This window comes from Acanthopagrus latus, chromosome 18 (genome assembly GCF_904848185.1).
Source record: "Acanthopagrus latus isolate v.2019 chromosome 18, fAcaLat1.1, whole genome shotgun sequence".
Taxonomy (NCBI): domain Eukaryota; kingdom Metazoa; phylum Chordata; class Actinopteri; order Spariformes; family Sparidae; genus Acanthopagrus; species Acanthopagrus latus.
In genome coordinates this window covers 13,664,445-13,686,075 of record NC_051056.1, presented here as the reverse complement: position 1 = coordinate 13,686,075, position 21,631 = coordinate 13,664,445, and the positions used below count along the sequence as shown (strand labels likewise).

At 41.4% G+C, this 21,631-nt stretch overlaps 1 protein-coding gene across 5 annotated transcripts in view; it reads right to left on the bottom strand.

The window, feature by feature from the left end:
* si:ch211-26b3.4 (connector enhancer of kinase suppressor of ras 2) overlaps positions 1-21,631 on the bottom strand; it is an 82,671-nt gene that overhangs the window by 39,260 nt on the left and 21,780 nt on the right. For all 5 annotated transcript variants that reach the window (XM_037076313.1, XM_037076317.1, XM_037076314.1 and 2 more), the window contains 4 exons: positions 13,199-13,362; positions 4,253-4,455; positions 2,943-3,030; positions 1,704-1,745 (listed from right to left, as the gene is read on the bottom strand). In XM_037076313.1, coding sequence (XP_036932208.1) covers positions 1,704-1,745; positions 2,943-3,030; positions 4,253-4,455; positions 13,199-13,362 — 497 coding nt within the window. The remainder of the gene's footprint in view (positions 1-1,703; positions 1,746-2,942; positions 3,031-4,252; positions 4,456-13,198; positions 13,363-21,631) is intronic.

The following is a 21,631-nucleotide window of genomic DNA, read 5'->3' as shown; positions in this document are numbered from 1 at the left end:
GTGTGTGTGTGTGTGTGTGTGTGTGTGTGTGTGTGTGTGTGTGTGTGTGTGTGTGTGTGTGCATGTGCATGTATGCACAGCCATTTAAAGATCTGAATTTGCCTGATGTCACTGTCCTGTGTCATTAACAGGCCTGTACCAGCAGCCTTGGTTCCACAACCGAAAAGCTATGGGGGAGTCCTTCTGACAGGGGGGGACATCGCATCAAGGGGAGACCAACATCTCAAATACATGCGAATGATTGATATGATGGTTTAGTTGATTAGTTGTCACATAATTTGGTATGTAGCCCTTACTGATCATCTGAACATCTCATCTAGGATTTATTTCTTGGCGTAAAATGCTCAGATATGTTTCTGTGAGCTCCCCCTGCCAGCATTTTATTTGGTTTCCTCCACCTGACCTTGAATGGCAGCAGGAAGTGTCCCAATCCAACTGTCAGCCTGGATCAGACACTAGCTGCTCACTCGGTTTCAAAAGTGGACGCAGACAGTTCTCCGTCATACATGCATGCACACTCGCACTCACTCACACGCACACGCACACACAAAATAAATAAACTGTGTTTAGCTCTGGCCTCAGGCTCTCTTGCACTTTAACGTGAACAATTTTGTGCCTCATATTCCCACCAAAAACACAGAGTGCTCTGGCATGCAAACAGACACTCCCACACAAAAAAAACGTGTACATGTGCCGCTTTTCAGTGTGTTTATTTAAAAAAAAACAAAAAAAAAACAGTTTCTACCGGTAGAAATAAGATTTTATATATATATGAGCTTAGCTTAGCAGAAAGACTGGGAACAGGGGAGAACTGCCAGCTGTCCAAAGGAAACAAAATCCATCTACCGGTACCTCGACAACCCAGATATTAACATATAATTACCATGCTATGCTCTTATTTGTTTAATCCGTACAAAATCAGAAGTAAAATGATCACTTGTGTCTTTACGGGAGGTTATGGGCCTGGTTGCCTGGCAACTGTTTCCCTTGATACACTTTTACACTTTGGTTTTGTGTAGATTAGTATGAGAAAGAAAAGAGCTATACCATATTAATTAATGAGCCTTAAGTTAATAATACGTTTCCACATATGGACCAATGTAATGACAATGTTTAAATGTCAATCACTAATGATTTTTTTTTTTTTTTCCATTTTCACATATTGAACTTGGGTTAGATGCGAAAATATTCAATTAATCCGCAAATAAATATGTTATTTTCTCTGCTGAAAAGGCACATTTCAAATGGTTAGAGTTTGTTATCACTAGACAGACCTAGACTAGATGTTTCCCCGTTACCAGTCTTCTAAGCAAAGCTGCAGTAACCGTCTAATGGCAGTATGGCACTGAACTTCTCATCTAACTCTTCCAAAATAATAGTGAATAAGTGTTGCAAAAATTAACTTTTTTCTAATACAACTAGGACCTTATTTGACTATTTTTAGAAAATATGGTAAGGCACAATAAGTCATTTCCTATGAATATCTTGAACATAATTCTTTGCAAGCGTATGTGTGATGTGTTCAGAGAGGGAAGGATGCTGAAATAAAATTGGACTATGATGGCAGTCTTGTTGGGACTTTAATATAACTGTCATTGTAAAGTATGACATGGTGCCTCTTTCCTATGATGGAGACAGGCCAACAAGTTTGAGTCATAATTGATATCTAAATACAAATCAGACATTTTAAAACAAAAACTTACCACATGGAGAATCTTGTTCTCTGTCTCATACACAGTGCAATCCTGTAAAACAGGAAGAAGATGGTAAGCAAAAGAAGAAGAAAACATGAGATGGGGAGACGTCAATGTGAACATCCGCGCAGAAGCTCAAATATCTGTCTCTCCTCCAAATATAACAAGTCCGAAAGAAGAATAGGAGAAATGAGATGGGCAAAAGGAAGAAGGATAGATGACTTCTTTGTCGATTGAGGACATCAGCAGTCAGCTATTTTATTTCTAACCTTCACATTATGCTCCGTATATTTTAATCCAGGCAGACTGAAACATTGGATTGAGCAGTTCTGGAATCGACTCTGCTTCCTGGTGCTCTGTGATCCTCTGCAGGATTTAGAAACTACATCATTTGAACATGACAGATTGTTATTTAACGATAGCTGATAGTTAATCTATTTCTGGGAAGGCAGCCCACTGAATCCACCAGATGTGCATGGTAGAAGCTAATTCATCTGTTTGATGCATTAGAGCGGTCAGTGCTGCCACCTTTGTCTGTCACGCTGCACCCTGGCAGTCACATGTTCATTTGGCCCATTGTGGGCCCATGGTGGCCCTTTTCTCCTCCTTCTCCTCTGGCCCTTGCAAGAGGGGATGGGTGTTATCTGCTCAGCTCCAGGACTCACTCTGGGCACACGTACAAACACACTCTCACACGCTCTGAGCAGGCTCTTACAGGGCGGACATGGACGGGGTCCAGAAGAGCAGACATAGTTTCGGTCCAAACAATGAGATTTCGACGGTATCAGAGTATGTATGCATGCAGCTACAGTTGTGTTTATTCTCTAAAGTGCATCTGTGCATGAAAGTGTAGTGAATCTACAGAAGGGGAGCAGAAGAAGGACAGGAAAAGGTTGACTGACAGACCTCTAGTTCATTCTCCATCAGGGCCCACGAGTGAGGCAGAGGATGAGGCCTAACAGTGAGTCAATGAGTACTTTGCCCAAGGCTGTTACTGGGTGATACTCGTCCCATCAGCCACGCTCGCAAACAGCCAGTGGCAGTGGACATATGTTCCACTCATAATCAAATCTATTGAAAAGAGCTACAGACCAGAACTAGCTGTGTTTTTTATTGATGTGTCCAATCCAAACCCACTTTAGTTTTGCCCTTCCAACTCAAATCACAACCTGTATTATATGAGTGTAATGAATATGGACACATGATGGATTGTGTGATGCATGCATCCCTGTGTGTGTGTGTAAGCACCTGTTGTACAATAGTAGTTAATTCTAGGCAGAGCTGCACAATGTTGTTCTTCAGTAATGAATACTCTGTCACACTGGCAAACGGAGACCTGAAGCAGACAAAAAGAGAGAAAATGTTAATAATCTGAGGTATTAATCTGAGAATTTAAATCTGCAATATGTAGCTTTGGGGAAGTTTAATCAGAAGAGAAAAATCTGCATTGACAAAATCAAACTTCAAGCGTGTGAATGTGAGCAAAGCACATTCAGTTAATATATTCAAAAAGAACAAGTGTCTTTTTGAGGAAGTCAGTTTTTCCATATTGGTGTTTTTATTAAGCTCCTTTCATTTATTTGCTGTGTGAGTGTGCAGTGTGATTTTAAAAGCTGTGACAGAGCGGTGAGAGGGACAAATAAAAGCTATGATTTGCTCCTCTCAGAAAACACGAGCAAGCGATAAAGACAAACACCAATATTTGGTTTCATATCACGGCCAGGAGGCTTTGCAACCCGTGAATGTACTAAGTCTCAATATCACTTTATTTGTATGTGTTCAAATGTGTTCTTTATATGGTTCCTTCAGCTGAAAACACACAAGACATCCGTCCCTATCCATTTTTGCATTGTGTTACTGTGTGTAGTCAAAATAACAGGAACGCCTGATAATGACATGCAGCCCCGCAATATAAACTACCTCTGTGAAGCATACGACGTTCCACGTTTGTTTAAACTTTGAGACTTAAAGGTGTTCCCATTATTTTGTCCACTGGCTGTGAAGTTAATAACAGATGTATTTGGTCCAAACAAACCCACTGTTGCTGTTGTGTTCAGTAAAATAAATGCTCTGAATATTAATTTTCTGACAATTTAATTTAGTACAACGTTTTGGCAAATGTGTGTTTTAACTTGTAGTGGAAACAGGGGGAAATGACGAGCTTGGCTAGCTCCGTTCAGACTGACGTTTATATTTCATGGACAGATATGAGAATGATTTTAAGTTATTAAGTTATTACGATAGTTATTTTCTCTACGAGTCTTTTTTTTTTTAAGGCATTTTGGTGGATGTGTGAATTTTAATCATCAGTTGTTTGTTTTTTTTATCATCAGAGTTTTAAAATGAGACAGAGAGAAATCAGATAAAGCTTTTTTTCTTGAGAAAGGAACACAACTGCATTCATGCTGAAGTTATAACAATGTTGTCATACATTTGCGTAGGATTTCTACATATAGTTTTTTGTGATCATCTTTACTTGATGAGAATTGGGGATATTGTCCAAAAAAAATAAAGGTCAAACTCCAAAAGTGGTTTACAGCCTCAGGTGTGGTATCTACCTGTCAAGCCAGGCTAAGAGGTTCTTGGCTGCACCAATCAGATCCACCACAGAGGTAAGAAAATCATTGGGTAGCCTCCGGGAAGCTCGTCCATTGTAGTGTCCGCCCCTCCGCCGGCCCAGGATGAAATTCTGGAGGTTCTTCGCTGAAGCGTTCAGCTTGTGTGACAGAGTCCGGAGGTTCTCCGTCTCGAGGCCATAGTTCTGTGGGAAAACCAGAGAAATTCATTTTAGAAGAATAACGTTATCAGACGTTTTTTAAAACGCTTGTGCAGTTGTATGGTTTGCGTTTTCACTCGCAGCCCAATGTGTACATTCACACTTCATGTCTATTTTCTTCCCTTTCATTCATGTAATTACCTTGACTGTGTATTGGGGCTATGAGCACTGCCAAAGCGCGAGTGACCTACATTCAATACTGTACCTGAACGCATCTCCTGTAGAGGGCTGGGACTGCTGCTCCTGTGCTAACGTTGCTGCTTTTGCTAAGCAGGCTGTGTCAGAAACAACTGGTTCGAGGTTATTTGTGGCACTGAATTGTCTGATCAGCGGTTTAAGGATTAGTTTTCAATTCTGTCAGTCTATCCAGGAGTCGGATGAGAAGTACTACAATCATATTTATGTGTTAATTCTGACAGAGCTGCAGTCAGGACATGGTTAGTTTAGCCTAAATACTGGCAGCTCAGAGACACAGAGAGAGGCTGCATCTAAAGATGAAACAATCTGACTACAAGCAGAGTTTTGCTGATAAGTTCACTTATTAAAAGACTGTATTTTATACACAAAAAGGTCTGTGAAAGTGTCAACTGGAACACATTTCACTCAGTCTCTGCAAAGGCACAATGGTACAGCACCTGGCAGCCTCATTGGGCAAAAAGACGAGGCAAAATTTTCAAACCACACAACTCCCCACAGAGTGTTGTTCTTAGAGTTTAGAGAGACCCATTTTTTTAACTATGGAGACAGCAAGGCTAGCTGTCTTCCTCCTACTCTGTATGCTAAGCTAGGCTAATTGCCCCCTGAATCTAACCCTATGTTTAATGCAAAGACATTAGATACTGATCTTCTCACTCTGCCTGAGAAAGTAAATCCTCAAAGTGGGGCTGGGTGGTATGGCTTCCAAATGGTATCGCAACATTTTCAAATGTCACTATATTTTTGACCAAAAAGGCCCTTCTTTTATATAAATACTGCAAGAATACTCTGTACCTTCACAAAAAAACATTACCACATTGACATTTATGATACATAATATAATGACAAAGTGGGTAAAAGCATGTGTTAGAACAAGTGGAACAGTCTGGTGGGTACAGAAAATGACATCGCCCTACTGTAATACAGACTTTACAACCAGTAAAAGACAACACTTGCTGTCACGATGTATCGCTATCCAAAATATCAGATGATATATAGTCTCATATTAGGATGATGGTATATATCACCTACCTCAAAGAAACGCTTAACAGCTATGTGAAGGAGTCATGTGAAACTGCTGCAATGTGTTAAATATTACATATCTGTACATGTATTTCTGTGGATAAGGATGGAATTTTCACAGGTTTCATACGTTGAACAGAGATGTGTTCTGTGATTCATACTAGCTCTGAAAAACCACTAGCATTTTCATAAAACAGCAGCTCTCTGCACTAACACAAGAACACCAAGCTGGTCGAGTAGCCCATTACTGCACTGTGACCCTCACACACACACACACACACGCGCACACACACACACACACACACACACACACACACACACACACACACACACACACACACATGCAGACCCACTGAGCCACATTGCTCAACATCCCAAGGCACCTCTAGTCATGTCCTGCCTGACAGAGCCTGATTCCTGCTGACACAAAACCTACACATACACACACACACACACACACACACACACACACACACCCTTGTATTGCCAGATGTACAGGCTTAGCTAGACGTATCTATTCCTCCTCTGCCTCTAGATCTATTCTACACAGTCACGACCACAGTGACTACAAAGGAGAGAGGGTTTCACAGTGGCAGCGGAGAGCGAGAGAGAGGGTGAGAGATGGAGATAGAGAGAGAGAGAAATGAGGAACTAAAGAGGCAGAAGACAAGAGGGAGAGAGAGGAAGAAAAGAGCACCCAGCTATGCACCTCACTGAAACTGGGTCATGCATACACTGCGTTCTGTATAATCTTCTGTTTTCTGTGTGGATGTACGTGAACTTGGAGCGTACATGTTTGCACAGCTGTAATTAGCCTGTCCTATGATTCGATCTGAAGCCGTGTGCGGCGGCTCTCTCCGGGGGGGACGGAGCGTTGAGATGTGAGGCGGGGGAATAATGCCCTGCGTCAACTGTCTGACTGACTGTGTGTGGAGAACGAGAGGAGAAATAATTTGAGCGGTGCGTGCATATGTGTGCCTGTGTGTGTCGAATCAATACAGTAAGAGGGCGATGCCATTAGAGCAGCCACCCCTCCACCTTCATGTCGATGCGGTTGCCATAGCAGCCGTGTGTGGAGTGGCCTCTCCTCCATGCTGATATTTCTGCCATTGTTCACTGACTCGCGCTCAGGCTTCGTTGATGAAATGTTTATCAAAGGAGGGCTTCACCATCTAATCCTTCTCTTTTCAAAAGTACAGCATTATTCAATCTCTATGAATCAAGATATTATTGATCGTGCGCGTGTTGCTCACAGCGTTGTAGATGTGGGTTCACTGCTCAACTCAGGCAGAAGAGCTTTGTATAATGAGTGAATTTTACATTTTTACTGCAGGTTCGTCTTCTATACCGAAAACAAGTCCAGATAGACTTTTCCACGACAGGGCATTTTTCCATAAATGTCAAATAACAGCTGCTTAAAAACAGAATAGAAATTATGAAGCTCTGCATGGTTTTGATTTATTTGCAACGGCCTATTTGGGACTGTTGGTTACCCTTGAGCAGCAAGTAGAAGAACAAACCACTAGTGGACTTGGGGGTTTCAGCTGCAAGAGTCCAAGGGCCCTTTAAAGTGCCCTTCCAGTGGACAAAACATGGTGGAGTATCCTGAGCTCACAAGAAATATATCACAACCTGTGGTGCCCCTCAAACATCCTGAGTCCACCCCTGATACAAACCTGTTAAAAGACCACCAGAACCCCCTGTAAAAATGCACACACCTGCAAGTTAAACACAATGGCAAAGGACACAAGAAGTGTCGAGCGGGTAAGACGATAACGGGGGGACTCTACTTCATCATTCAAGATTGTTTGAAACTTCCCTGTATTTCATGTCTAATTGGCTCAAATGTTCAGACACAGATGAAAAGGACTATAAATATAAATCATGGCCAACCATTTAATAACGTTGGCATAACCAAAAGGAGTTTGAAATCAGCTCGGAGTCACACAGGGAAGCATTGAAAAGGACCCAACATAGGAAGCTGACTCAGAGTAACAGGAGGAAATGACAGAGTGAATCACTTGCTCAGAACAAAAGAGGAACAAAAGTAGAATTGTGGCATAGTTCCAAACCAAGAAAAAAAGCCACATAATTATTATTATAATGGATTATGCCGAGATATTTTAAGTTTCAGAGCTTTAAGCGTCAGAGATTATTTGGTTTTTCAGCTGTGTGTAATATGTTTTGTAAAACGTATGTTTGTCTGAGGTATTTTCCAGCTGCTCAGGTTGATCAGAAACTCTATTCCTGATAGATGTGAATATTTTGTGACTGTGCTTTAGCCCTAACGGACTGTTTAGAGTCACAGGGTGTCTTGCTGCCCATTATCCAGTAGAGAATGAGAACTTTCCTCAGGCACTGAAGAGGAAACAGATGGTATAGACATTGCTGTTGGATTCACAATTCTGAATGGCGCTGCTCGATGTTATAGTCCGGATGATTGTTACACCTAAGAAGGTAATAAAGTTAGGTCTAGTATGATGCCGCAAAAAGAAAAGTGGCACTGCAACAGAACCTTGGGGGGCACAGCGAGGACTGCTTGAATCTGAAAGGTTGATCTCAACTTCATTAGCTGAACCAGAGGGTGCATAAATGTCATAAAGACATAACCAGGACTCAGCAAGATGGCGTGCAAAATCAACAAGATGCCAACAAAAGATGATGTTATCATGCTAACCAGCGAGTGTGTGTCTGGGCCCTCTCTGTAAACACCAACACTCCAATAGCAATCTGGCTAGCTGCATGGTTAACTGAGCTAACAAGCTAACAATAGCTACACTCATGGATGTAATAAAATACATCTGACAGCAGTTAGCAGTTACTCTGCTTATACGATGCCCTATTTTTTAGGAGTATGAATTTTAACAAGTGGCCAGTTCTTACATATTGCACCTTTAAGTCACTCAGACTTAACACTTTTTATGTAACTTCCACTGTCATTAATGCGTGTCTTTCAGTTCAGATTTCGGGGATGAAGAGTCACTTCATTCTTAAATTATGCCCATTTCCCAGCACGTCTTGCTGAATATTCCCTGCACCCACAGAAACCTACTTAGCATAGGTGCTAGGGGGCAAAATCTTGACTGCATAGACATAAAAGAGGGGTCTTTTCCACATTTACAGCGAGACTGAAAGCTCAGTCAGCGCTTGAAAGTTGCATTGATCCACAGCCACAGAGGCTCCCCCCCTCCTTTTTTTTTTTTTTAATGCAGAACGAGCAGAAAGTCATAACAGTTGAGCCAGGGGAATGGGGTTTTGCTTTTCTTATGATGGATTATATTGCTAACGACGGTGAATCTTCCCTTATTATCCAAATATTCAGTGACTACAGATATTATAGCACTGTGTCCCTTTGTTACCTAGGGAGTGCAGTTAATGAGAGCCAGGAGGTCAGTTGAGAGTTGCTTTCCCAAGGCTACCTCAAAGGATAGTTCTGTTTTCTTAGAACTTACTTTTGCAGTTTTGGCCTTCATTTTTAATCATTATGAAAACTTTTCGCTCAATAGAATAATTGCTGAGATATAAGAACACTGCAACTTTGCTAAAACAAAGTCAAAAAGGTCAAGAGATCAACAATAACATGATCACAATCATCTTTGAAAAACTGTGTATGCACACGCCTATGGCAAGTTTGGGTACAAGGTAACATGGTAAATGTATTGTCAACACATGGGTTTAAAAACAAAACTATGTTTGAGTCTTTTGTGGCACATCTATGATGTAAAGGGAGTGATGATGACGAATCGAGGAGTCCCTCAGAGGGGGAATGATCTGTACTCTGAAGGTATGACAGGATGCTTGTATTTTTTGAGGTCCAATATGTGAGTGCTGTATTTAAAAGCCCAGAGTGTCAAGTTTTTGTCAATTTATTTCATGGGTGAGATTGTGTTGAGCACTGAGCTGCAGTCAACAAACAGTTTTCTGATGTAGGTGTTCTTATTCTCTAGGTGTGTGAAGTATGAGTGAAGGGCAGTGGATGTGACACCCTCTGAGGATCTGTTGGTTCTGAAAGCATACTGGTGTGGGTCCAGTTCTCTCAGGGATGTTATCTTTGATGTGCTGGGCAACTAGTTCTTAAAGCACTTCATCAGAAGGGGGATGAGAGCCACAGGGCGTTAGTCATTATGACTAGACGCAGTAGACTTTTTAGGTACAAGAAAAGTTAGAGCATGAAGTCTGTCCATGAACTGATAACTACTTGGGTAATATTTCACTGTTGACCTTTATATTTGACTTTTGACTTGGCACTATGTTTTAAAGCCAGTTTGATCATCTGACTACTCATGTTTATTCCCCAGATGTCATCATATCAGATGGGAATGAAAGCCAAAGATACATAAAGCAAGTTGTAATAAATTAGAATTATGCTTTCTTAAGTTTTGATGATGTGCCTTGTCTACCTGGCATCCCTGTGTAATAGTGTGTGTGTGTGTGTGTGTGTGTGTGTGTGTGTGTGTGTGTGTGTGTGTGTGTGTGTGTGTGTGTGTGTGTCCTGTTGCAGGACATATGGTGATTGCTGCTCTGGGACACTCATTCCCATGCGGGGAATGTTTGAATGACAAGAGGTGCTGATTAGCACACACACAAGCATGTGTGCATACACGCGCTCTCACACACACACTCGCACGCATTCAAACAGCCCCAACTAATCCAGCCATGTGTGCCTGGGAGATAAGGTGCATCCTGCATACTCTTTCTACACACCCTCTCTCTTTCTCCTCCTCTCGCTTTCCCTCTCACTCACCCCTCGTCTCTCTCTCCCTCCCTCCCTCCCTCCCTCCCTCTCTCTCTCTCTCTCTCTCTCTCTCTCTCTCTCTCTCTCTCTGGGAGAGTAGCACCTAATTCCCCCTAATTCCCTAATCCTGAGCAGGGCCACTGCACATATAGTCAGCAGTGACCGAGGCAGTACACACAAAGCAGGACCCAAATGAGAGAGGATTTTTCCAGCTATTTCTTAAGCCAATATCAATATCAGGTTTGGGGAAATAAACAACAACCGAAATATACATTGTTCTACCTGTGAGAACTGGTTTAGTAGTTATATGAAACAAAACTGTTCTCTCTCTGATCTGATCTCAAAATAATTCTGGCAAAGCGAGAGAAAATAATCATAGTTTTTCTTAAAAGTGAATCCTCTTTTTAACCTACTTGCACATACATTTGAGTCCAAATCATAGATTAGGTACATACAGGTACATCTCAAATAATTAGAATGAAAGTTCAATATTTTTTGTCACTCATTTCAGAAAGTGAAAACCATACATTATATGATTCATTACACATAGAGTAAATATTTCAAGTCTTTATTTCTTGCAATTTTGATGATTTTGTCTTTCAGACAATGAAAACCCCAAATTCATTGTCTCAGGAAATTAGAATATTACATAAGATCAATAAAAAAAGGATATTTTAAACAAATGTCAGGCTTCTGAAAAGTGTGTTCATTTCTATGCGCTAAATACTTGGCTTTGCCTCCTTTTGCATGAATTACTGCATCAGTACAACTGGCGTGGAGGCGAACAGCATGTGGCACTGCTCAGGTGTAATGGCTGCGTTGACTGTGGACTTCAGAAAGCACAGTGGACCAACACCAGCAGATGACATGGCAGCCCAAATCATCACTGTCTGTGGAAACTTCACACTGGACTTCAAGCAACATGGATTCTGTGCCTCTCGACTCTTCCTCCAGACTCTGGGACCTTGATTTCCAAATGACATGCAAAATTTACTTTCCTATGAACAGAGGACTTTGGACCACTGAGCAACATCTGCTGGTGTTGGTCTACTGTGTTTTCTGAAGTCCACAGTCAATGCAGCCGTCTACCAGGAAATTTTAGAGCACTTCTTCCTTCTGCTGACCAGCTTTATGCAGATGCTGATTTCATTTTCCAGCAGGACTTGGCACCTGCCCACACTGCCAAATGTACCAAAAGCTGGTTCAATGACCATGGTGTAACTGTACTTGATTAAACAGCAAACTTGCCTGACCTGAACCCCATAGAGAATCTATGGGGTTCAGGTCAGGAGGAAGATGAGATGATGACACCAGAACCAACAATGCAGATGACCTGAAGGCTGCTATGTAAGTAAGCTACAGCAATTCATGCAAAAGGAAGCCCAACCAAGTATTTAGTGCATAGAAATAAACACACATTTCTGTGTTTTCTGTTGACATTTCTGTTTAAAATATCCTTTTTTTTATTGATCTTATGTAATATTCTAATTTTCCGAGGCACTGAATTTGGGGTTTTCATTATCTGTAAGCCATAATCATCAAAACTGCTAGAAATAAAGGCTTGAAATATTTACTCTGTGTGTAATGAATATATATAATGTATGGTTTTCACTTTCTGAAATGTGTGACAAAAAATATTGAACTTTTTCATGATTCTAATTCTAATTCTAATTTTTTGAGATGTACCTGCAGATACATGAGTTTCAGTACCAAAACCACAACAATGCATGTCTTTGAAATTGTTTTGTTTTTTTGTTTTTTTTTACAAAAACCTGACCATTTAATTTAACTAAATAATATTGGCAAGCAAAATGCCTACACACAAACCAGCCAGAAACATGTTAGCAGCTTCTTTGTCGATCTTTTTTTTTTAACTGAGCTGTTTACTTTCCTTTTGTACTCTATTCTTGAGATTACACATCATTTTATTAAATAAATTAGTTTCTGAATAAAGAGCAAAGCTCTTCTGGTGTAGATACATTAGTTTCTATTTTCACTCTTTGGATCTCCATTCTCACAAAGGTCAGAGCTCTCAAGACAGCTTGCAACTGGTCAACAGTGTATATGTGTTCATGTGTTAAAGTTCTCCAGAGCTGAACTTGTTGAGCAAATCCACTTACAGATTAAAATGGTATTAATTGGGTGTGTCACAAAATTTGACAATTTTAAATGCTGGTGTGACTAATAAGCTACTGAAGTACCTAAAAATAATTGGGGGTTCAATCCCTGGTCCAATTGACAGTTTTTTTTATGGAGCTCCGAGTGATTAAATCAAATAAATAGTTGGTTTGTTAATCAACTAAAATGAAATGTGCAAAGTAATGCAAAACTTAGAGGCCTAGTTTCCACCTGATCTCCAATCTGGATAAGAAAGAACAGCAGCAGCCTCCATTTTTTGTCTTTACCTCCACTTAGCTGATATAATACATTCAATTTTAATTGATCCTATTCTTCTATTAATTATCTAACTAGTGTCAGCCATTAGTGGATTAATCAGGAGGACTATTATGTCCAAGTCCTTAAGCACATTTGGCCAGTGCATGTAGTTGTGATCCTGATTAAATGATTGATTATTTAACAGTATGTTCAGTTATATTCCTGTTTCATTTGACAAGCTTGTCAGTGCTTTTTCTCAAGTTTTTGGGCTCCATAGTTCTGGCTCAAACACTCAGTAACACACACACATCCAGTACCTGCGTATACATCACTCCTGCCTTAGAAGGCCTATTACAGATAGAGAGAAATAATGTCAGTTCCTAACAAAGGCTGACTGACCAGGGCACAGAGGAGGTCGACAGCTTCCAGGATGAGCTCCTGATGTCCTATTCTGGTGACACCCAGCTCCTCCAGCTCCTGATGGGTGATGTGCAGCAGCTGCTCTCCTCCCATCTGCTCCCGCTCGAAACTCTTCACGTACTGCTGGAGACAGTCGTCCAGACCTGAGGACAACATAAACAGACACAGGTTAGCCAGTGCTGAAAAGGACAAAACGATTCTTTTCTTCTAGTGTTGTGGGGAGCTTCCTAGCTTTCCAGAGGCACAAAAATAAGTGGGAAATATTGATTATTGACTGAGAGAAATGATTTGAGTTCCTCTCTGTGATATTGTACACTCAGTCCTGGTCCACTTAGATGCAACACAGACTTCAGGCATGAGTGCAGACACCCACACAGGAGCGCACTGCGAATGTGCGCTTTATTCTCCCAAATGGAAACAATAGACAGCCGAGAGCCAGAAATTTCATCAGTGCTTTATTTGCAACTCACTAACTGTCACCTACAGAACACAACTGTTGTTGGTTTGGCTTTTTACAAAATCTGACGATGATTGCACACCGACACCAGACTGTAATAAGACTTCCTTTGATGCCACTGCTTAAAGAGTCAAAGCAACGCATGCTGAGCGATTTTTCACATAGAAAAATCCGAATTTCATGCATATTCCGAGTGATTAAGGGTGTGTCCACAATATATACCTAGAGAGATGTGACTAACATATTGAAGTATGACTTTTCTGCTGTTAAGTTGTGGCTGCCTGCCATGCAGAGAGCCAATCAGCTGCACATAGACGTGGTGGGTCCGGGATGCTATTGATCACCAGAGCCTCGGGCTTTGAACCAAACAAAGTCAGCAGAAAGCACACCTCCCCACAGACCTAATGAACAAGCCTGCTCAGAAACGAGCACACACAGAGCAAAAACACACAAGATGGAAGCAAATCCATGCACACGCACATGCACACACGGAGGCAGAGAGCAACGCAAACAAGCACACTCTGCCTCTTTGCGAACACACACTCCAAACACAGTCACACGTACGAATACAATTACAACTGCTGTTGTTATTCAGGGTCTCGACGCCTCTGTGGAGGCATGTTGTTAAAGCCGAGTGGAGCTGTGAGGAAAACACTGATGCCCAAGGGAAGCGATGCTGACAGAAAGCAGACAGTGTGGTAGCACCTTAACACAGTCACCAATCACACACACACACACACACACACACACACACACATTGAAAAGAACGAGCAAAAGGCATCTTGCTCTTGGTGTGTGCCATGGGACGCAACAGACAAAATATAAGCCTACTGTTGCTCTGAGTGACATGGACAAAACAATCCTGTTACATTCAGCGCAGAGGAGCAATTTTGAATCTAGCACATCAGTGGGAGGCTCTGCTCTGTAGCACCACAAGTGCAAATTGTTTAATGGAATACGTTCCCTGTGGACAATCACTCTGATCCCACTGTACAGTCATATGTGTCTTGCATATGTTAATACAAGACTGTTTCAGGCGAGGCTGTTATAAAATCAGGTTTGAACACTGAGGACTGCATGTGAAATCAGTCAGGTGCACGTGACAGCTTGTCTGTGCACAATCTGGCATTACAATCAGATGATGCTTAGCAGCTGTCAAACATTAAAACTGTCTCAATGTTAACGTGAGCTACCAGCAAGTAATGTAACTACATTTACTCAAGTACTGTACTTAAGTACACATCTGAGGTTCTGTGTTTAAAGTTTGTGCCTCTTTCTGCTTTGCACGACTCCGATTCAAAGTGAAGTGGTACTTTTTACTCCACTACAATGACAGATATAGTTACAAGTTACTTTATAAAGTACGATTTTACTTACAGTTTAAAACATATGATGAGATTTTAGGATCAATGGTTATAGAAGCATCAGTGCACAAAATAATTTAAATAACATCCTTTAAGTATAATAGTAATAGTACTAGTATAATACCTGCAAGCTCTAGTTGCCTTTTTAAAATCACTGTTCTAAGTGTCAGCCAGGTCACTCACATGTGAATGTTGTGGGGTTTTTTTGGAATGTCCTTTAAAACTTCCCACGCATTGTTACTCTTGTAATGTTTGACATTGCCCTCTGTTTTGGTCAGGCCAAACTGAATTATGTGCGAGGGATTGACCATGACCTGTCTACACACAGTGCATTGGAGATCAGAGCTGCTGAAAATTTAAAAAAAAAAAAAAAAAAAAAAAAAAAAAAAAAGGGCTCCGATTGGTCAACAGGCCGGGAGGACGCCCTCTGACTCGACAGCATCAAGAATGGTGAGTGAACACGACAAAAAAACTTGGCTAACAACAGCAGTAACTGTTTTTAACACGGAGAGATGGATCAGTGTCACTGAACACATAGAGTTTTTAATTCATTGTTGTGGATTTATTTAACAAATACTCCTCAGAGGCAGTGTAGCTGAAGGCGTCATTTGTCCTCGTTTGAACATTGCAACGATTAGGGACATCAGTCAAACCCAGAGTTACCATTTAATAATGTCCATATGTCAGACTTTGCTCATCAGTCCTTTTCAAAGATTTGTGGTGAGATGGATTCACACAAGCAGCTCAGCTGGTGAAGTTCCAGCTCAGTGATACAGTTCGAAGTTTAATGTCAGATAACGTTACATTAGACATCACATTTATTTTTCTCCTGTCTGATCGAACATGAGTTGCACTTCACTTCACAGAGTTTACCTGCTCTGGGCAAGCATTAACACTGAGCCTCAGGCCTCAGGTCTCTATAGTCAATCCTCAAGCTAGCACAAGTATGCAAAGTGATATATAAAATACATGCAAATCAATTAAAATCAGCTCCACCTTTACCAATGGCCACATCAGGTAGTGACCCAATAATATAGGCTAAATGTATATCATTCTGATATGATATGAGTACTTGTCAGGTCTTCTCAAAGTATATTTGGGTACTTATACTTAAGTGCTTTTAGTACAGCAAAAATTTAAATTCAGGCCTTTTACTCTTAAACAGAGTATTTTTACCTCGTGGTTCTAATACTTTTACTTGTCCAAATCTGAGAGCTCATTTTGATTAAAGATGAATAATGATTAATCAAAGGCGAAAAGTTCTGCTACACAAATCTAAATTCTTCTTTAAACTTTCTTCTTGCTCTTTTTTGGAAAACTTTTGTTGTAAAATAAATGATAATTTTACCTTTTTGAAGCTTAACCCAACTTTAGACAGAAATAATAACTCATATCTGCAATATGACCAGGGGCTCAAGCAAGACTCAAATTTTTCTACAGTGGCATCCGCCAAAAACATTAGGAACCCCTAGTTTCACCTGAAAGGAGCAATATGTAGGAATTGGCTGCCTGTCAAATTCATACTCAAAACAAAAAGGTGGCAGCATTGCACCAGAGTAACCGCTAACTGCTACTAACTATAGCTGCTGTTAGCTAGTGTGCTGGTCTGGGCTGAGAGCTGAGGGACATGGAATGTGTTGGTTTTGAGACCTGTAGGCCTGAAACATAAAATGCAGTACAAGTACAGTAATGAAATACGAAAAATGAAATGCAGTGCTTCAAAAACACTTCAGAAATGATGTTCTGTTTTTCCAGGCTTTCACATGTGAATTAATGCTCTTTTATCTGGACATTTAACTTGCAATCATATTTGATGTGTTTTTCTGTAAAACTCTCTTCAGAAATGTTATGTTTGCTCACATCCAGCTTACATTTCTTGTCTTTATTCAAATAAACAAAACAACTGGGATAATTAATCTTAACACAGCCATTCGGATTGTGTACAAGACTCTTGACTTTCAGCATTACGTTTCATATTAGCTGTTTTTCTTTCCTCTCGGTGTAAAATATTTATTCCAGTGGCAAAACAGTCCAGTGTAGTGCGATAAATCCTCCCCAGTGTTGGAAGAGGTATGCACAACTGGTCTGAGTCTGCAAATGTCTTTAGATGGCCAGCAGCTGTAGGAGCAGAGAGAACACGGAGGCCGAGTGGAGAGAAAAACCCTGCAGCTGATAAACCGGGAGTTTGTGGAATATGTGACTCCTGACCTTCACCGTAAGAGAGACGTGAGGAAAAGTAAACTGAGAAGGCTACTTCTCAAAATGGAAGTCTTGATGTAGAGAGGATAAGCCTACAATACGTCCCTCTCTTTTCCGCCACCACTCCCCCCCTCTCACACTTCCCCATTTACAACCCCCTGCATCCCCTCCGAAGCACGGAATCACCTTTTAATAGTCACCATGTCACACAGCGTGGCACGTTACGGCTTACAGTCATCATCGTGCAAATGCAATATCTGACCATATTTGCAGAATGATGACAGTATAACGTCTTCATTGCACATTTAAGAGTCTCTGCAGGTGGAAAAAAGGTGGATTAACGTCTTCACACTTATTATTCCAGTCCTCACTTCATTCCTCTTCCTAATAGCTGCACCTTCCCCCCCCTTTCTTCCCTCTCTCCTCCTACATAAAGTATATAAATTATACAAAAAAGGCGATGAATAAAGAATCAAAGAGGTCCGGGCCGACTACCACTGTTTCCTCCGGGAGAGCACCTTACTATAGCTGTGTCCTACTTCCACAGCATACAGATGAATGAGCCGCCGAGTTGACAGCGGTGCATTTTGTGAATGTTCTCTTGGAGGCATGATGGGAATCTGTTAGTTTCAAATATATGCGAGTCCTAGCGAGTGCATGCACCGAACTTCACACAGACACTCACACATATACATACATGTTGTGACACACAGCTGCTGGCCAATCAGATGAGTCAGAACACTTCCCCTAGAGGACAAACAGCTGATCTGGGTTCATCTGCTGAGTTCATATGCCAGCTGGAAATAGCACATGGTGCTCGCGAAAACACACACAAACACAAACTCTCACACTGGGGTGGAGGGGAGGGGCCTGTTGGGTTCGTCAGTACCACACCTCGCCAGACAGTTAATGACATTAAAATGATGTAGATATTATTAGTCAAGATCTACAGCATCAGAGCTACCAGCCTGCTCACGTCAGGCTGTTTGTGTTCACAGTAACTGTAGGAAGCATCCAGGCTGACCTCGTGCTTAAGTGGGCCGTGCGGAGCAATAAGAGTCACAGAAATCTTGGCCTGCTCGCAGCTGAAATAAACAAAAACTAATTTTGCATGAGTAATGTCAGGAACGTCTCTCTGTGTACTCAAGTCATGAGCCAGCGTCCCCGGGGAGCTGTACTGACTCGTGAATCAGATATTTTATCATAGCTGAGCCACAGATAGTTGTTGGAATGATGCTGCGGAGGCAACACGGAGGGCACTGCTCATGTGAGGCCGCACTGTAAATATTGCTTTTCCTGCCACGATTCAGGAGCTTAATATTGAACAGCACCGGCTGAAGCTGGGCACGTCTCCTGTGTTCTTACACTGCAAACAGCTCCTCATAACACAAAATGTGCCACAGTCTTAAAAGTCTATTTTTGTGAATGAAGATTGGTGCGTGCAGCGTGACGTCAAGTGACAATTCAAGCACTCGCCGCCTGTTCAATTCCCGTTGTGACACTTAGATTTGTCAGTCAGCTCGGCGCTTTTTTTGCTTTTATGTGCTCCTCTTTTAAGTTGAATGAAAGCCTGGACAAAAGCAGCACAAAACTGTGCTGGGTTTTGATAGCTGGCTTTATTAAAAAGGTCTGGTTCCAAGAAACATTTCTTCTCATGCTGTTCGTTCTCTGAGTTAAGGGGTCCTCCGTGAACAAAATCTTGGTCAATGTTATTACTGTTTTGAGTTTTTTGGAGGGATTTTCTGTATCTGTGTTTTGTTGCTCCTCTCCTGAATTATTTTAGGTGTCAAGGATTAATTAAGGAAAACAGTCTGATGGCACTGGTGGGTTCCTAGCTTCACACTTTTCTTTTTTATCTGGGTACTCCCAATAACACATTTTAATTCAATTTCTTAACCCACTGCCCAAATTATACTATGTGTGTAATTAATTAAACAAAAACAAGCACAAATACATGTTTTTTTCTTTTTCTGAATCAAAGCACAAGCAAGAAGAAATGGCGATTTCCTGAAGTGTAAAAAAAACTGCCACATGTCAGGTGAACCATGAATATGTTTAGATGCACTTGTTTGTTTTTGGCCACTCTCAAACATCTCTGATCCGACGACGAAGTAGTTGAAGTAGTTGAAGATTTGAGGCTTTTTAGCTGTATCATTAAGTTGCATAAAGCAAAACACTAAACATTCAGAAATATTTGCCTTGGAAAAGAGCTGGAGTTTAAGTGATGAATGACAATTTAAACTTTTTTTCTACTTTTTTGTATTAAAGGGTCCTCTGTAACGGTGAACTTACTCAAAAAACAAAACAGGAAACGATTAACATGGCAATTTGTGCAGGTTCTCGAGTGTATCATCACCACTAAATTAGTTAAGAAATTGAGTCAGCTAACATAAGATCCATCGTCTAGCAAGACGGTGTCAGGCAAACTTGAACCTATGCTTCAGATGTAAAAAATGCTGTTGAAACACAAAAATGTACAAGATGTTTCTCACATTTCTTGTTTTATGGTCATACAAGTAAGCAGAACTGGAACATCTCTGTATGAAACACTGGAGAATCCCATGATCCCTGCCATCACTGACTCCCAGTGCGTTCAGGCTTGAGCAAGCATCTCATGTTGACGGCTTCATCCACATTTCATGCAATTCCCTCCAATCTTTTCCTCTTTCCTGGGCAAAATAAACCCCTCCCCATCGGAAAACACGAGGGTTGCCAGGCAACCGGAGTGAGAGAGGCCTCCGAGCAGAAGTGAGGGATCAGCAGTTGCTGCCCCTCAGGACCCTGCACTGATGCTAGGCTAAGGAGCGCACACTCACAAACATACACACTGTAGCCTAAGTATGCGGTCCACACACAGACTGAAAGCTTGTTGAAGGCCACAATAAAAAGACTGCATTTGCAGCTGAATACGGCTTGAACTGAGCAGGTACTTTGCAGCGTGGCCATTAATATCAGCTGAAATCAGACTGTCAAAGCTGTGCTTTCCTTTGAGACCATGTTTGCGTCAGAGCAGAGCCCGCGCTAAGAGCGGCGGCAGGCAGCGAAGACTCCCGGCCCGTCGCCTTGCCCCCCCATCAGTGAGCTTGCAGCCAGAATAAGTGCTTCAGTGAGAGCGAAGAAAAGACACAACACCCACTAAAAATATTCCTACTGTGAAATATTCATCACATCATGACAGAATATTCTTAAGACCGCGGCATTTTAGCTCCCCGGTATATGAGCTTTCAAGTGCACCGCCACCTCCTCCGTGAAATCCATCTAGCAGGGAGGTGTCAAAAGGCAATCCAAGGGAACGGGAAGATAGGAAACAGGGTCAACATGGATGCTCCAAAGAGTTCAGAGGCAGAGCTCGACTCTGAGGATCTGCCCGACCTCAGAGGATCTTAAGTGACTGTACAATAATGTGTTAACATGAACTTAAGCTTTACCGCACAATCCTAACTGTCCCTATTCAACCCCATTTGAACAATATGGAGCTTTTTTAGGAAGGAAGACACAGAGGAGGAGGGGATACCCTGTGCTTAGTAATGTACTCTTCTTAACAGTGACGTTGGTGGAAATGGTCTTTGTGCCGAGTTTAATGGGGTTTATACACAATAATCACAAAAATGTCTCATTTGTTGGCAGAAATGCTAATAGACAAACGGAGCAAATGACTGTGCGTAGGAAAAAAGCACTGATGGACCCACTCTGAATTACCAAAGTACCAAAACAAGAAAACAAATGTGACACCAAGTTAGAAATGTGTTTACCCTATTCAGTTTGCGGCCAGTGAGAGATTATTATGACAAAGAGGTCAAAGTAATGCTTGCCTGACAAGTCCATGCATCGAGAAGGAGGAAAACATAACAGCTGTCAGAAAACTTAGATATTAGATTTAGATAGACTTTATTTATCCCACAATGAGCAAATTGATTTGTTACAACAGCTCAAGATGCAACAAAGCACAGGAAAAAGAGCCATCTCCACATCAATACTGAGGATGCTCCTCTACCCTCCAGCATATCCAAACCAAAACCAACCGCTCCGAACACGATACCACCACAGCCGTGACAGATTTATAAGTAATCAATGAAGGTATGGATGTTTAGTGAGTTCAACAGTGTAGTCACCACGCTCAAGATTTGACATTGCTGCAACAGTTCTGCTATAATGTCATTGAGGGTTTCATTGCAGCAGCGAATGAAGACATAAACTTGCAGCTCACCACCACCACTTTATTTCATGGAATTATCACACGTTGCCAAGCAACAGTAAACCAAACCAGTGCCCTGCTATCGATGCACTGAATAAAACTCATTACTCTAAATTATGTTGTAATAAAGCGTAATCAAACTGTTGGGGTTGATCGTTCTTATTGCACACCTTATATCCAATGGGCTCATCTAAACT